The 17,984-nt window shown below is 36.2% G+C and overlaps 1 protein-coding gene across 2 annotated transcripts in view; it reads right to left on the reverse strand.

Annotated features, from left to right (window-relative positions):
• Positions 1-17,984, reverse strand: part of PPP2R3A (protein phosphatase 2 regulatory subunit B''alpha) — a 211,292-nt gene that overhangs the window by 53,066 nt on the left and 140,242 nt on the right. Inside the window, exons 10-11 of one of the 2 annotated variants that reach the window (XM_024746251.1) lie at positions 13,136-13,184; positions 12,587-12,676 (exon numbers count right to left, since the gene is read on the reverse strand). In XM_024746251.1, the coding sequence (XP_024602019.1) occupies positions 12,587-12,676; positions 13,136-13,184 (139 nt within the window). The remainder of the gene's footprint in view (positions 1-12,586; positions 12,677-13,135; positions 13,185-17,984) is intronic. The other variant, XM_024746252.1, reaches the window with a different exon arrangement.

Genomic DNA, 17,984 nt, shown 5'->3' on the forward strand with positions numbered 1-17,984 from the left:
TTGAGTCTGAAGCCTGGGGACACAGGGGCTGAATTGGTGCTGAGGTGGGCCCAAAGGTTGGGTCTTTTGGTGCTGCCCTGGAATCCTTAGCTCTTGTGAAGGTATTTTTGTTCATGGACAGTTCAATTGGTATTTCTGTTAGGGGATGAGCAATGGAAACTTATAACTCACCATCTTGCTGCCATCACTCTCTTATGGCTGAATTTTAAAAGTACCATGTAAATCTTATATTTCAATTTCTAGTTATGTTGGACTTTTTAGATTGGCTTTCTAATTTTCATATCTTGTCTCTATATTATATTACTTCAATTTTGGGGTTCTTTTTGGGAGGTCTACCTAGCTTTATCTTCTGAACATTATTTTTTCCTGCTATCATAATTTTGATTTTCCAGAGTTCTTTTTTTGGTTCCACGCTGTTTCTTTTATAAAAAGTACCATTCTGTTCATTTTTTATGAATTTCATTTTTTCTCTTATCTTGAGGCTACTAGTAACAGTGTATTTGTTGTTTTTGCTGAAGGTTTCTTCTCCCTGAATTCTGTTTCATCCAAGTTACTTTCCTCCCACTTCTATCTGTTTGGTCTCTATCTTTTATGTAAGAAGCTTTACTTAGGTATTTACTGATCCTTTGTTCTCTGCTCATATTTAAGAGTAGATGCTAAAAAGCTGACTGGAAGTTCTGGCTTATGGGTTTGTTGACTCTGAGCTTTGCTGTAAAATGATCTGCCTGGGTTCCTTCCTTGGGGCTGAGCCAATGTCAGATTTTCAGGTCTTTATTCGTGGGCTGGCCAGATTCTCCAGAAAAGCATCTTTTTGTCTCCTGCCTAGAGGTTAAGGACAGGTTGCCAAGATTCTGAAAGTTGAGTAAGGAATGAAGACTGGGCATCTTATCTTTCAGTAAGCATACACTCATTTCATCTGTTTTCAATATGGTAGCCCTACCTTCAAGTGTGCTCAGTGCTCCCCAGTCCAGAGGCCCTCTATTTTATACTCTTGAGGGAATAAAGCACCAGTCTCCTGCCTGGGTAGAGGAGATGATCTGGAGATCAGCTGTTTCCTTAAAGAAACTTTCTATAAACTCTCCTCATTTTTGGTTCTATCTTTATCCCACCCCTACTTCCAATGTTCCCGGTACCCCAAAGTCCTGAATGTTTGGAGGTTTTTGCGATATATCCAGTTGCTTCTTTGTCTTTTCCTATGGTGGCTTAGGTTTCAGGTAGTGTGCTAAATTTTTTTACTTTCTGGTTTCCAAATCCTTATTTTTTTCTCCTTTTTTCCTTTGTTATTATGGATTTATTCCTTAAAAGAATCTCTGTACTGTCATTTTAGTGGAATTTCAAGAGGGACTAAAAGTACTATATGTGGGTAAGTTGCTATCTTCATTTAGAAGCTTACCCACACTCTACTATGGCCACTTTATCATTTAGCAATGTCACTTACAGTAGCAAGTATAGCCATGTCACTAATTCATCATAGAATATGAAGCTAATAGCATTAATTGGTAACAGGGAACAATATTTTTCTATAAAGAGCCACTGATTCACGGTAATTTAAAACTTCTCAAGAGAAGGTTCTAAGAGACTCTTGGTTAAATTACCATTTGTAGGCCTTAAGCTATACTGAGAAACTCTATACACTTAATGGTTTTAAAAAATCTCTTTTGAGGAGAAAAAGGTGAAAATAAGTTATGACTATTAATTGTTTTCAAGTAAGCCACACTAAGATCTGTAATGCACCTGTATTCCAAAAGATAAAGTTTACATTACTGCAACAAATTAAACTGTAATACTTGCAAAATTCTTTTGAGAAATCTATTTTTAAAATTGTACCAGCTTGATGTTTAACATTACCATCAAAGAACAGAGGAGACATTCACTGGAGCCAATGAACATGAGGTAATAGAGTTTGGCTGTCATATCACATCTACTCTCAGGGTTTTAATATTGTCCCACTTTGAAACATGATTTCATGATTTGTGAAAAACCTTGAGGAGACAGACCTGATATCTTGATTGTGAGAAAAACCTTGAGGACACAGACTTCATGAGCAGAGGGCAACAATAAATGTGGTAATATGTGGCTCTTTTGCCACTGTTTCATTACTTTTTAAGTAATAATGTTTTGAATAGTACAGAAAGAAGCAGTAGACTGTCCTGTGGTCTTTAAGGCCTCTTGGTGTCTTGAAATTCCTTCTTACGTATCTTAGGATAATAGAAATTAGGACAATAGGAAGGAAGTACCTCTTGATTTTGGCAATTATCTAATAGGACTTTAGTGAAAGGCAACTTACTTTACTAAGAAATATAAAGTCAGTTGCATTTTCAATTAAGAACTAAGATAAAAGAGTCTATAAAACAAATAAAGCTAAAGCATATACTTCAGTTCTTTGTAATAGCTCATAAAAGAGAATCAAAGCTAGAACACAAAGAAAGAGACAAATAAACTGCCTCAATATTTGCCAAAGTCACATAAGAGCTGCCTTTAAATATAATGTTTCAAAGAATATCGTGTGGTAGATGAATCTGATGTAATTCTGTGAGTATTAGCATAAAAAGGATCAATGCACAAAGAAGAGAAAATGTTTTAAGGCTCAGAGCTGGCAAAATAAAATAATATACCTCAGTAGATAGCTATTTGTCCCCGGAAGTTTAGAAGCAGGGGCTACTGGATGGTTAAATACGACATGTTCAGAGGAAATTTTCTTATTGAAAATAATACATACTCTCTAAAGTTTTTTCCAATGCAGATTTAATTTTTTTTCTTTCCTCTGTTCTTTTTAACAAAGGTAATATTTTCTTAGGTCTAGAAGTAATGACTATTCATTGCAAGAAAACTGGAAAACAGAAAAGCACACAAAAGGAGTAACTACCCAGAGAGAACCAGTGTTAAAATTTTGCTATATTTGCCACCAATTTTTGGTTTTAAAGCATAATTATATTCATTAAAGATTGTATTTGTACAATTATAGAATAAACAAGATTACCTTTTGGCCTTGTTCTCAGGCTGAATGAAATTAACTTCTAGACCAGAAATGTCTTATCCCTGATATAAACTCCTATAAGCTATTGCAGAAACAAGTTACGGGGAACTTCGTTATTACTTAGGGATTAACTAAATGTATATTCCTTTGCATATTCAGTATACATATTTTAGCACCTACTACCTTCAAGGGCACTGGCCTAGTGTCCTCAGACATAAAGATGAATGAGATAGTTGCTGGAGAGGACACCTAGTCAGAAGACCAAGGCAGAAGCAGAACGTGATAAATAGCCAGACCAGAGGGGTGGTTAAAGGACATACCAAAAGAGGGTTGGTTGCAAAAGCCTGTCCACAAAAAATAATCTATCCAAAGACACTTTCCATATCTAACCCTGACAGGACCAGGCACAGGAAAGACTCAAGATCACAATTTTTTACGTAGTATTTTACACAGCACTTATCACACTTCAGTGAGTATATTACTTCTTTCATGAAATACATTTTTTTCTACCCATGTCATTCGTAAGCCACAAATCTGATTTCTACTATGTTTTAAATAAGTGATTTTGATGTATACATATTTTCGTCATTACTTTACAACAGTGAGATTTAACTGTCTTCTGATCACATTCTGCTTTTGTAAGATAATGTGAAGCACTGAGAACAAATACTCTGGGTGCCTAGTAAGTGCCAGTAGAAGCCAAGGAGACAAATTAGGCCAATGCCTAATTTTGAGTCTCTTAAGCAATAAGGAATTTCAGGACACCAAGAGAATGCTCTTTTAGGGATTCCATAGCCTAGCTGGTAAGAAGACAGACATGCAAACATGCTGTCTCACATGATAGGCCATACCTTTAATTGATAAACAGTCCAGAATTTGGAGTGATACAGACCTGGACTTGAATTCAAGCTAGGTCACTTTGTAGGTGTACAATCTCTCAGAGCGTCTGTTTCCTCAACTGTAAATGGGAACACTGACACCTAAACTCATAGTGATATGAAGATTAAACAAGCCATCACATATGCAACAGTTGTTACCTGGCAAAGAATAAGGCCTCAGCAACATGTTAGCTGTTAGGTAGGAGAAAGGCAACATGCAAGGCAGAAAAGGGGTACAAAAGAAAGCTTTTGACTTAAAAACCTCTTTTGGCAATATTTCTATAAGTAAAGATCCAGTTATGTATCTTGAGATATGTAAAGTTGATCTGAAGGGTTCTGCTTCTGGTAATGATGAACTAAGTGTTTTGGATTAACCCTCCCACTGAGAAAATCTGCAGTAAAAATCCTTTTTGAAGGCACTGGACTATTAACAGGGCAGTGAAGAACTATGGTGTCCAGATGAAGGAAATCCAGAAAGGAGGAGCCTAGCATTTGTGACCATCTTTCCCTTGGGGCATCTGCTGATTTTGGAAGAGGGGCCGGGCCTGAGAGGTTGAGAAGTTGAGCTTTCACTTGCTAGTATTCTGTTAATGATTTTTGGGTCTATCTTCATGAGGGATGTTGGTCTGTAGTTTTATTTTCTTGTATGTGTCTGTCTGGTTTTGGTATCAAGGTAATGCTGGTTTCATAAAATAAGCTGGAAATTGTTCCCTCCTTTTGTATTTTCTGGAAGAAGTAGTACAGAATTTGATATTTCTTCTTCAGATGTTTGGAAGAATACAGTAGTGAAATTATCTGGGCTGAGAGATTTCTTTTTCAGAAAGTTTTAAACTATGAATTCAATTTTCTTTAATAGATACAAGACTATTAAGGTTATGTATTTCTCCTTGGACAACTTTTGTTAACTTGTGACTTTAATGGAATTGGTCCATTTCATTTAAGTCACCACATTTACGTGTGTGTGTATGTCATTCATAGTATTCCTTTATCTTTTGAATATCTAATTTCTCCTGAAAAATTCTTTTGGACCCAAGGATTATTTAGAATTATGTTGTTTAATTTCCAGTCATCCTTCTCTTATTGATTTTTACATTAATTCCATTATGGTCAGAGAATATACTTTGTATTATCTCAACTCTTCTTTTTAAACAGCTTTATTGAGATATATTTCGCATATCATACAATTCATCCATCTAAAATGTATAGTCAGATGCTTTTTAGTATATCCCCAGAGTTGTATAACCATCACCACAATTAACTTTTATCACATCCAAAAAAGAAACTCCATACCTAGTAGCACTTATACATCATTCCCTGCCCCACCCCTGCCTCTCCACGTCCCTCATGGCCTAGGCAACTACTAACGTACCTTCTGTATCTATAGATTTACCTATTTTGGACAACTCATATAAATGTATTCATACAATATGTAGTCTTTTGTGGTTGATGTCGTCTTAATCTGCATAATGTTTTTAAGATTCAACTGTTATAGTATGTAGTACTTCATATTTTTTTATTGCTGAATATTAGATTATATGGATATATCACATTTGTTTTTCCATTTATTAATTGATAGACATTTGGGTGTTCCCATATTTTGCCTACTGAAAATAGTGCAGGTCTCGTCCCTATCCTTTTGTCTCTGTATATTCTTTTTTCCTTTTGCCCTACCCAGGTACATGGGGAGTTTCTTGCCTTTTGGGCGGTCTGAGGTCTTCTGCCAGCGTTCAGTGGGTGTTCTGTAGGAGTTGTCCCACGTGTAGATGTATTTCTGATGTATCTGTGGGGAGGAAGGTGATCTCCGTGTCTTACTCTTCTGCCATCTTCCCCCTCTCTGAAAATAGTGATGCTATGAAACTTGTATGGGTGTACAAGTTTTTGTGTGGATATGTTTTCATTTCTCTTGGGTATATTCCTAGCAGTGGAATTTCTGGGTCATATGGTAACACTATAACCATTTGAGGAACTGTCAGTGTTTTCCATAGTGGCTGCTGCATTTTACATTCCCAATAGCAGTGTATGAGGGTTCCCATATCTCCACATCTTTGCCAACACTTGTTTATTATCTGACTTTTAATTCATAGCTATCCCAGTGGGTGTAAAGTGGTATCTCACTGTGGTTTTGATTTGCATTTCTTTGATGACAGTGATATCAAGAATCTTGTTATGTGCTTATTGGCTGTATAGGTATCTTCTTTGGAGAAATGTCTATTCAAATCCTTTGCTCATTTTAAAATTGAGTAATCTGTCTTTTTATTATTGAGTTGTGTTATTTATATATTCTAGAAACAAGTTATGTATCAGATATATCATCTAAAAATATTTTCTCCCATGCTGTGGGTTATCCTTCATGTTCTTGATGTTGTTTTTTGAAGCATAAAATTTTAAAATTTTGATGAAGTCCAATTCATTCATTTTTTTCTTTTGTTGTTTGTGGTTTTGGTGTCATCCAAGAAACTGCATCTAACCAAGGTCGTGAAAATTTACTCCTATACTTTCTTCTGAAAGGTTTTATAGTTTTAGCTCTTACATTTAGGTCTGTGATCCATTTGAGCTAATGTTTTTGTATAACATGAGGTAGGGGTCCAAATTCATTCTTTTGCATGTGGATATCCAGTGTCCAGCACCACTTGTTACAAGACATTTTTCCCCGCATTGAATTGTGACTTAAGATCCTTGTTGAAAATCAATTACCATAAATGTGAGGATTTACTTCTGGACTCCTAATTCAATTCCATTTGTCTGTATGTCTGTCTTTATTGCTAGTATTATATGGTCTTTACTTCAGCTTTGTATATTTTGAAATCAGAAAGTATGAGTCCTATAATCTTATTCTTTTTCAAGATTGTTTTGGTTACCCTGATCCTTTTGTTTTTTCATATGAATTCAAGATTCAGTTTTTCCATTATTGCAAAAACAACAACAAAAAAGTAGCTGAGATTTTGTTAGGAATTGTTTTGAATCTACAGATCAGTTTGGGGAGTAACTGCCATGCTGACAATATTAAGCCTTCTGATCCATGAACATGGGATATCTTTGTTTCATTTAGATCTTCCTTAGTTTCTTTCAACAATATTTTATAGTTCTCACGGTGTAATTTTTATGCTTCTTTTGTTAAATTTATTCCTAGGTATTTTATTCTTTTTGCTATTATAAATGGAATTATTTTCTTAATTTCATTTTTGGATTTTTCATGCACAGAAACAACTGATTTTTGTAAACTGATATTATGTATTTTATCAATCTTGTAAACTGATTTTGTAAATTGAAATTAACCTTTATTAAGTTCTAACAGTTTCTTGATTGATTTCTTAGGATTTCCTGTATATATTTAAATTGATAGTTTTGGGGACTTCCCTGGTGGCGCAGTGGTTAAGAATCCGCCTGCCAACACAGGGGACACAGGTTCGAGCCCTGGTCCAGGAGATCCTACATGCTGTGGAGCAACTAAGCCCGTGTGTCACAACTACTGAGTCTGCGCTCTACAGCCCGCAAGCCACAACTACTGAGCCTGTGTGCCACAACTACTGAAGCTCAGAAGCCTACAGCCCGTGCTCTGCAATGAGAAGCTTGCACACTGCAACAAAGAGTAGCCCCCGCTCGCCACAACTAGAGAAAGCCTGCACACAGCAATGAAGACCCAACACAGCCAAAAATAAATAAATTAAAAAAGTTAAATGAAAAAATAATTTTCCTTCTTCCTTTCCAATTTGTATGCTTTTTATTTCATTTCCTTGCCTGATAATCCTGTCTAGGATCCAGTGTTGAATAGAGCAGACATCCTTGTCTTTTTCCTGATCTTTGGAAAATAGCATTCAAACTTTCACCATTAACTAGTTGTTAGCTGTAGGTTTTTCATAGATATGCTTTATCTGGTCAAGGAAATTCCTGTCCATGTTTAATCTGTGTTGTTTTTTTTTTAAATCATGAAGCAATATTGAACTTTTTCAACTGCTTTTGCTGAGACTACTGGGCCAATCATGTGGTTTTTATCCTTTGTTCTATTAATATGATGTGTTACATTGCTGGGTTTTTAGATGGTAAACTAACCTTGCATTTTTGGGATAAGTCTCACTTAGTCATGGTATATAATCTTTTTCATATTTTGCTAGATTAAGTTTCCTAATTTTGTTGAGTATTTTTGTATCTATATTCATAAGGGATAGTGGTTTACAGTTTTCTTGTAATGTTTTGTCTGGTTTTGGTATCTGGGTAATACTGGCCTTATAAAACGAATTTGGAAGTGTTCCTTCCTCTTTCATTTTTTCAAAGAGTTTGTAAAAAACTGTTATTTTTTAAAAGTGTTTGGTAGCATCCTTTAGTAAAGCTACCTCAGCCCGGGACTGTTTTTCTTATTAAGATTTTTAATTTCTTCTTGAACCAGTTTAGTAGTTTGGCTCTCTCTAGGAATTTGTTCATTTTGTCTGCTACCTAATTTGTTAGCATAAAGTTGTTATATATAATATATATATACTATAATCCTTTTCATTCCTTTATGGTCAGTAGTCATGTTCCCTCTTAATTCTGACCTTAATAATTTGTATGTTCTCTTTTTTTCTTGATCAGTATAGCTAAAGCCTTATCAACATTACTGATATTTTCAAAAGAACTGACTTTTGGCTCCATTGACTTTCTCTACTGTTTTCTTATTCTCTCATTTATCAATTTTAATCTTTTTTTTTCCTGTTTGCTATACTTCATTTGCTCTTGTTTCCCAGCATCTAAAAGTGGAAGGTTAGGTTATTGATTTAAGACATTTCTTCTTTTTCAATAGATGGATTTACAGTTTCATCCCATAAGTCTTGGTATACTATGTTTTCCTTTTTGCTCATCTTAAAGTTTTGGTATGTTGTTCCTTCATTTTCATTCATTTCAAATTATTTCCTAATTTCCTTTAGGTATGCTTCTTTGATCCATTGGTTATTCAAGCAGTGCGTTGTTTCTGCATATTTGTGAATCCTCAAGTTTCTTTCTGTTAATTTTATTCCATTGTGGTCAGAGAACATAATTTGTGTAATTTCACTTTTTATATTTTTTGAGGCTATTATATGGCCTACCACATACTCTATCCTGGAGAATGTTCCACATGCTTGAGAAAAATATATTGATATATTCGGCTGTTCTTAGGTGGGGAGTTCTATAGATATGTGTTAGGTCCAGTTGATTTATAGTTTTGTTTATAGTGCTGTTCATGACTTTTAGTTCCTTGTTGATCTTCTTCCTGACTGTCCATCACTGAAAGTGGGGTGCTGAAGTCTCCGAATATTGTTGAATTATTTACTTCTCCTTGCAATTCTGTCAGTTTTTGTTTCATGTTTTTAGGGTTCTGTGTTGTTACGTGCATATATAATTGTAATGTCTTTCTGTTGGATTGACCCTTTTATGAAATAGAATGTCCTTGTCTCTGGTAACAATTTTTGTTTTGAAGTCTATGTCCTCTGATATTTATACAGCCACTCCAGGTTTCTTATGATTGTTGTTTGCATGGCATATCTTGAGCCTTCCTTTTCCTTTTTTCCCCCCTTGTATCTTTAAATCTAATCTGTGTCTCATATAGACAGCACAGAATTGTATCCAGAAAACGTGTTTTTTTTTTTGACCCAGTCTGAAAATCTGCGTTTTGATGAAACGATTAATCCATTCACATTTAATGTTATTATTGTTATAGTTGGACTTATGCCTGCCAATTTACTTTTTGTTTTTTATGTGTCTTTGAGTTTTTCCTCTATTTTTCCTTTATTGCTTTCTTTTACATTTAAGTGAATATTTTCTAAGTGGGACACTTAACTCTTTTAATGATTTTTTTTTTACTATGTATTTTTGAGTTAATTTCCTGCTGGTTGCTCTAGGGCTTACCATATACATTTTAACTTCCTAGAATTACTTCAGATTTATACTTAATTCCTGTGAGATACTGAAACGGTACTCCTATGTAACTATTCCCTCATCCCTCTTTTTTATGCTATTGTTATGTATATCACATCTCTATATACTACAAACCCAATAATATATTGTCCTAATTATTATAGTATATAATTTATATTTTTTAAAGAAGCTGATAGAAGAAAGGCGAGCAAGTATATATTCATGTTTGTTATATAAAGTTTCTTTATTATCATTTATATCATTTGTTCCTATGGGATAATAGGAGGAAAAGATGGGAACTATTTGAGGAAAGCTTTTTCATAATTAAGTAAACATGAAAGATAAAAGATTGAAATTGAGAGCGTTAACAGAACACCAAAAAGGCAAGAAATGGAAAGATGCACAGCCTTCAAACCTTCGGAAATTTAGGTAATTAAAACCATCTAGGGCTTCCCTGGTGGTGCAGTGGTTAAGAATCCACCTGCCAATGCAGGGGACATGGGCTCGAGCCCTGGTCCGGGAAGATCCCACATGCCGCGGAGCAGCTGGGCCCATGTGCCACAATTACTGAGGCCCAGGCACCTAGAGCCCATGCTCCGCAACAAGAGAAGCCACCACAATGAGAAGCTCGCGCACTGCAATGAAGAGTAGCCCCTGCTCGCTGCAGCTAGAGAAAGCCCGATGCAGCAATGAAGACCCAAAGCAGCCAAAAATAAATAAATAAAATAAATTAAAAAAAAACCATCTAAACATTCGAAATAATGAATTAATGGTAAATTATAAACATGCACACTTACTGGCATAGAAATATACTCTTACGTGAAGAAGTGTATCACAAAACTGTACACTAAATGATACAATGATTTCTCACTTGGTGCAGAGAGAAAGAGAGAGGAGGAGGAGTGAAAGGAGGGGATGGAGGGGAATGAGGAGGGAGGAGGAGGAGGAGGTAGGAGGACATATACCTAAATGTTAACTATGGGGTAAAGAATTATGAATGAATTTTATATTAAGGTTTCTGAATGTATGTATTTTAAAATTTTTAATGCTTGATGTATATTTGTGATAAAATGATAAACTTAAAAAATTAATCCAGCAGAAATGAGCAAAAAACATGAAAAGGCAAGTCACCTAAGATGAAATAAAAATGGCCCAAAATGTATGAAAAAAATTCAGCTTCAGGACTTCCCTGGTGGCACAGTGGTTAAGAATCCTGCTGCTAATGCAGGGGACATGGGTTCAATCCCTGGTCTGGGAAAATCCCATGTTGCTTAGAGCAACTAAGCCTGTGTGTCATAACTACTGAGCCTGTGCACCACAACTACTGAAGCCTGCATGCCCTAGAGCCTGCGTGCTGCAACTACTGAAGCCAGCGCACTCTAGGGCCCGTGCGCCGCAACTACTGAAGCCTGCATGCTGCAACTACTGAGCCTGCGTGCTGTAACTACTGAAGCCCACGTGCCTAGAGCCTGTGCTCCGCAACAAGAGAAGCTGTCACAATGAGAAGCCCGCACAGTGCAACAAAGAGTAGTCCCCACTCGCCACAACTAGAGAAAGCCCACATGCAGCAACGAAGACCCAAAGCAGCCAAAAAAAAAATTCAGTATGTCTTAAAAAAAAAATTCAGCCTCACTAGCAATCAAAGAAATGCAAAAAAGATAATACTGAATTCTTATCAAATTCGAAAATATTTTTAAGAGGAAGATACCTAGTGTGAATAAGGGTTATAGAAAATATGCTCAATACTTTGTTGATAAAGGTATAAAATGATAGTTCTTCTGAAAATCAATTTAATAGCTTTTATAAATGCTCTTAAAAATGTCTACACCCTTAACCTAGCAATTCCTTTCCTGCGGAATTTATTTTAAGGAAAAATATAGTGGATGTTACAACTATTTAGCTAAAACTACTAGAGGATATTAGGAGATAACATTCCAAAGGATTAAATCTAATCCTATGGAATTAATTAACCTACATGTCCAAAGAGAATGTAAAAGTTTATATGAAAAAGACTGTACAACACATACCAATTTTTAAGTCTTTTTCTGAGTGTTAGAATTATCAGTATTAAAATTTATTTTCTTCTGCTTTAGCCATGTTTTCTAAGTTGTCTACATGAACAACAAATTACTATCTTTGAAATGGACAACATGCTGCCCATGAAATAAATTAGTTTTATTTCCATTTCAATGATTTCCAAACCATATATCCAACATTTAGATAACTTTTTGAACTAACATGCAGACAGCTGAGTCAGTAATACCAGCAGGCAGCATCAGGGACTGCAGACTCTCCCTCCCTTGGTACTGAGCAGAAGCTATGTGCAGGACACTGTGTTACACAAGCTAGGAATAAAAAGAAGAGAGGGACACAAAAATCTATGTCTTTCTCTTCTTCTTGTTCCTAGCTTGTGTAACACAGTGTTACAGAGGTGTAAGAAACAGATGGATAAACTCACAGCGACAAATCAAGGTATGCCAAGGAAAGGGAGAGATGATTCTAACCGGGAGAATGAGGGCATGTTCTCATATACTAGTCATCCACAGTTTGCTCTTCTTTCCTCTCCAATTTACTACTGAACAAGGAAGATCATGAAACAACTAAAATCCACAGCATCTATTCCCATATTCCATATAAATGCTTAATATCCTTCAGGGCCAGCTCACATGCCACTTCACCTTTGTTTCCAGGGGTAAGAGCACTTCTCTTGATACACTGTGGCTGTACATTCAGTCTGAGGGCAGAGACTAAGTCAAACCCATCTTGGCACCCCTAGTTGAGCTGGCACTCACTCGTATACATCATGAATTTTTTAAGCTTTGCTCATGTGTTTAAAATCTTGGCAAAGGAAACTCAGAAGTCATACCTGGTGGGGTTCCTTTTGTCTTCCTCAGAAATCAAAAACCAAACAAAATCTGCATAGCTCATTCTTCCCTCTTTCTGTACTGTTTTTCCCCTGAAGAAAACACATGGTTATAAAGTTTCCTGAGCAATTACTCAGATAAATTTAGTACTATGAGAGACTAAGAAATAAAGTAACATTTCTTTGGAAATTAAGTTAAAAAAAAATAGAATGCTGGAAACCTCACAAAGGGCAACCCCTTGCACTGCCTATCTTATTTTCAAATGCCTAGAGGATGAAATCAGAAAGTATTTGTAGATATGAAGAAAGAAATCTGGTTTCTAATTTGAATACAAATAATCAGCAGGTTAAATACTTTTACCTGTATTTAGATAAAGGACTAATGCCCATATATTAAAGAATTACCGCCATCTTGTATGAAGCCACAACTGCATGTTTTGTAGGGTATTATTTGACCTACAGCACTGACAAATTATGCAGGAAGCCTTGCTAAAATGACATTGTTAAAGTATTACTTGTACTTCATTTTAAAACTCAGATGCTTTTTCTTACCTTGTTACTGCCCCAGAGAATATCCTTTCAATAATCCTGTTTGATGAAGCTAAATGTAAATAAAAAGTACAAAGCTAGTTAAAGCATGCTCCAAAAGGCAATATTTTTGGCAAATTTATTTTCAAGTAGCCACAAGCTAAAACTTAATAATCTTCCATGATGAGAATATGAGTAGTTAAATTTTTACTTATGTATAACATACTTCTTGAAAGCAGGAATTTGAGATGGCTTACTCTATCAATCAATCAATCATTTAAAAAAGAACAGGCAAATGGATGTGCCTGACAGCTGGGATATATTAATATAGTTGAGCATCGAATTGGTTCCAAATATCCTGACAACTAAGACAAAAATGTACAAAATTTGTATTGATCTTGTTATCTAATGAGACCAGACAACTTTTCCCCTAAAACAAGACAGATTTTATCCTAGCATTAAATTCAAGGGGGGGGAACTGATTGTTGGGGAATTTGAGTAAAACAACGGAGAACTGCTTTTCAGGTAGAATTTTATAAAAGATACTAAAACATACCACAAATACTTTTCTTATATTCTCATCCTATAAAAATCCAGGATATAACATGATATAACATACAATTTTTAAATAAATTCCATCAGTAAGTTTTATTCAGAGGGATGATTATATCTTAAGATAGTATGTTGCTTTTGATGATAGATCCTAGGTAATCTATATCAGCATACCTCATTGTGAGTTAAAAGTAACCAAAATCATTAGTTAAAAAAAGGGAGATAACAGTGGATCTCAGACCTAGGGATGTAGTGAGGATAGGAATCTGTTCTTTTAACAAGTGCCCCAGGCAATGGCATGCACACTAAAACTTCAGAACCAGTGATATCATTAGAGTTAACAGCTACCAGCTCTAACTCTTCTGCACAGCGTTAGGTACAGTCAACATAAAGGTTAATTAATCTGGTTGAAGAATGCTGAGAATATGAGTGTCAGCACTGCCATTCCTGGCCACATACCAAATGTTGAATAAGGGCCCCCTAGAGTTTGTTGAGCACTGGTTTATGGGGTTAATAATTTGAAAATAAGAGGAAATAGAACAGAAGAGGGCTATATAGGAAAGGCAATGGTATTTAATTCTGAAGCTAAAGTCTTTTTGAACGTCTTTCTTTAGAGTTAGAAAGTTTAAGCTCCTAAAACTTAAGATCATGTTGTCCTATTAAGGACAGATTAGTGGGTGGGCAATTACACAGAGTTTCAGTGGCTCCTGCATTATGCAGGCCTAGATGCCTGCTTTTCTGGACTTCATTCCTTTAACATGCCTCTAATGAGTTACTGTATCTGTATATACAATATTTTAGGGCTTAATGAGAACTTGGTTATGCCAGCCAGAGAAGGCGCTTTAGAGCCCACAGGGTTTTGTATGACCTCTGGAGACTAGCTCACGTTATACAGATGATCTGGCCACTGGTAATTAGAAGGTGCATAGCTAACAAGGTTGGCCTGACACCCCGATAAATATCTCCATCTTTATGCTATTCTTGTAACAGGAAGGTATGACTATAGGCATACCTCAGAGATATTGTGGGTTCAGTTCCAGGCCACCTCAATAAAGTGAATATCACAATAAAGTGAGTCACATGAAGTTTTTGGTTTCCCATTGCATATGAGTTATGTTTATTCTATACTATAGTCTATTAAGTGTGCAACAGCATTGTCTTAAAAAATCAATACATATAACTTAATTAAAAATACTTTATTGCAAAAAAATGCTAACCATCATCTGAGCCTTCAGCAAACTGTAATCTCTTTGCTGGTGGAGGGTCTTGCCTCAATGTCGATGGCTGCTGACTGATCAGGGTGCTGGCTGCCGAAGGCTGGGGTGACTGTGGCAATTTCTTAAAATAAGACGACAATGAAATCTGCCATATAGATCGACTCTTCCTTTCGCAAATGATTTCTCTGTTACATGCAGTGCTGTTTGATAGCATTTTATCCACAGCAGAAGTTCTTTCAAAATTGGAGACAATCCTCTCAAAACTTGCTGCTGCTTTATCAACTAAGTTTATATAATATTCTAAGTCCTTTGTTGTCATTTCAACAATCTTCACAGCATCTTTACCAGGAGCAGATTCCATCTCCAGAAACTGCTCTCTTTGCTCATCCATGAGCAGCAACTCCTCATCTGTTAGTTTTATCATGAGATTTGCAGCAAGTCAGTCACATCTTCAGGCTCCTCTTCTAATTCTAGTTCTCTGTCTGTTTCTACCACATCTGCAGTTACTTCCTCCACTGAAGTCTTGAACCCCTCAAAGACATCCATGAGGACTGGAATCAACTTCTTCCAAACTCCTGTTCATTTTGATATTTTGACCTCTTCGCATGAATCATGAATGTTCTTAACGGCATCTAGAGTGGTGATCCTTTACAGTACGTTTTCAGTGGACTTTACCCAGATCCATCAAAGGAATCATTACCTATGGTAGCTATAGTCTTATGAAATGTATTTCTTGAGTAAGACTTGAAAGTTGAAACTACTCTTTGATCCATGGGGCTGCAGAATGGATGTTGTGTCAGCAGGCATGTAAACAACATTAATCTCATTGTACATCTCCATCAGAGCTCTTGGGTGATCAGATGCATTGTCAATTAGGGTCATTTTTTTTTTCACATCTTTATTGGAGTATAATTGCTTTACAATGGTGTGTTAGTTTCTGCTTTATAACAAAGTGAATCAGCTATACATATGTTCCCATATCTCTTCCCTCTTGCGTCTCCCTCCCTCCCACCCTCCCTATCCCACCCCTCTAGGTGGTCACACACCACCTAGCTGATCTCCCTGTGCTATGCGGCTGCTTCCCACTAGCTATCTATTTTACGTTTGGTAGTGTAGATATATGTCCATGACACTCTCTCACTTTGTCACAGACTACACTTCCCCCTCCCCATGTCCTCAAGTCCATTCTCTACTAGGTCTGTGTCTTTATTGCTGTCTTACCCCTAGGTTCTTCATGACATTTTTTTCCCTTAAATTCCATATATATGTGTTAGCATACGGTATTTGTCTTTCTCTTTCTGACTTACTTCACTCTGTATGACAGACTCTAGGTCCATCCACCTCATTACAAATAGCTCAATTTCGTTTCTTTTTATGGCTGAGTAATATTCCATTGTATATATGTGCCACATCTTCTTTATCCATTCATCCGATGATGGACACTGAGGTTGTTTCCATCTCCTAGCTATTGTAAATAGAGCTGCAATGAATATTTTGGTAAAAGTCCATCTTTTTTAATGTATCATTTAAAGCATGTGTTTCCTTATGTATTTTCATTTTGGATGATCTGTCCATTGGTGAAAGTGGGGTGTTAAAGTCCCCTACTATGAATGTGTTACTGTTGATTTCCCCTTTTATGGCTGTTAGTATTTGCCTTATGTATTGGTGTGCTCCTATGTTAGGTGCATAAATATTTACAATTGTTTTATCTTCTTCTTGGATCGATCCCTTGATCATTAAGTAGTGTCCTTCTTTGTCTCTTCTAATAGTCTTTATTTTAAAGTCTCTTTTGTCTGATATGAGAATTGCTACTCCAGCTTTCTTTTGGTTTCTATTTGCATGGAATATATTTTTCCATCCCCTCACTTTGTCTGTACGTGTCTCTAGGTATGAAGTGGGTCTCTTGTAAACAGCATATATATGGGTCTTGTTTTTGTATCCATTCAGCCAGTCTGTGTCTTTCGGTGGGAGCATTTAATCCATTTACATTTAAGGTAATTATCAACATGTATGTTCCTATTCCCATTTTTTAAATTGTTTTGGGTCTGTCATTTTAGGTCTTTTCCTTCTCTTGTGTTTCTTGCCTAGAGAAGATCCTTTAGCATTTGTTGTAAAGCTAGTCTGGTTTTGCTGAACTCTCTCAGCTTTTGCTTGTCTGTGAAGGTTTTAATTTCTCCATCAAATCTGAATGAGATCCTTGCTGGGTAGAGTAATCTTGGTTGCAGGTTTTTCTCCTTCATCACTTTAAATATGTCCTGCCAGTCCCTTCTGGCTTGCAGAGTTTCTGCTGAAAGATCAGCTGTTAACCTTATGGGGATTCCCTTGTGTGTTATTTGTTGTTTTTCCCTTGCTGCTTTTAATATGTTTTCATTGTAGGATCTTGTCTTTCTGGTGGGCAGGTCCACGTCTGGTGGTGTGTTTTGGGGTGTCCGTGGACTTTTTATCATTTTAGGCAGCCTCTCTGCTAATGGTTGGGGTTGTATTCCTGTCTTGCTAGTTGTTTGGCATAGGGTTTCCAGCACTGTAGCTTGATGGTCGTTGAGTGTAGCTGGGTGTTGGTGTTGAGATGGAGATCTCTGGGAGATTTTTGCCGTTTGATATTACGTGGAGCTGGGAGGTCTCTTGTGGACCAGTGTCCTGAAGTTGGCTCTCCCATCTCAGAGGCACAGCAGTGACTCCTGGCTGTAGCACCAAGAGCCTTTCATCCACATGGCTCAGAATAAACGGGAGAAAAAGTAGAAAGAAAGAAAGAGCATAAAATAAAATAAAATAAAATAAGGTAAAATAAAGTAAAATTATTAAAATAAAAAAACAATTAAGAAAAAAATTTTTTAAATAGTTAAAAAAAAAAAAAATGGACCTAGGACAAATGGTGAAAGCAAAGCTATACAGACAAAATCTCACACAGAAGCATACACACACACACACTCAAAAAAAGAGGAAAAGGGGAAAAATAATAACTCTTGCTCTCAAAGTCCACCTCCTCAATTTGGGATGAATCATTGTCTATTCAGGTATTCCACAGATGCAGGGTACATCATGTTGATTGTGTAGATTTAATCCGCTGCTCCTGAGGCTGCTGGGAGAGATTTCCCTTTTTCTTC

The sequence above is a fragment of the Neophocaena asiaeorientalis genome, unplaced genomic scaffold (genome assembly GCF_003031525.2).
Source record: "Neophocaena asiaeorientalis asiaeorientalis breed wild unplaced genomic scaffold, Neophocaena_asiaeorientalis_V1.1 scaffold437, whole genome shotgun sequence".
NCBI lineage: Eukaryota > Metazoa > Chordata > Mammalia > Artiodactyla > Phocoenidae > Neophocaena > Neophocaena asiaeorientalis.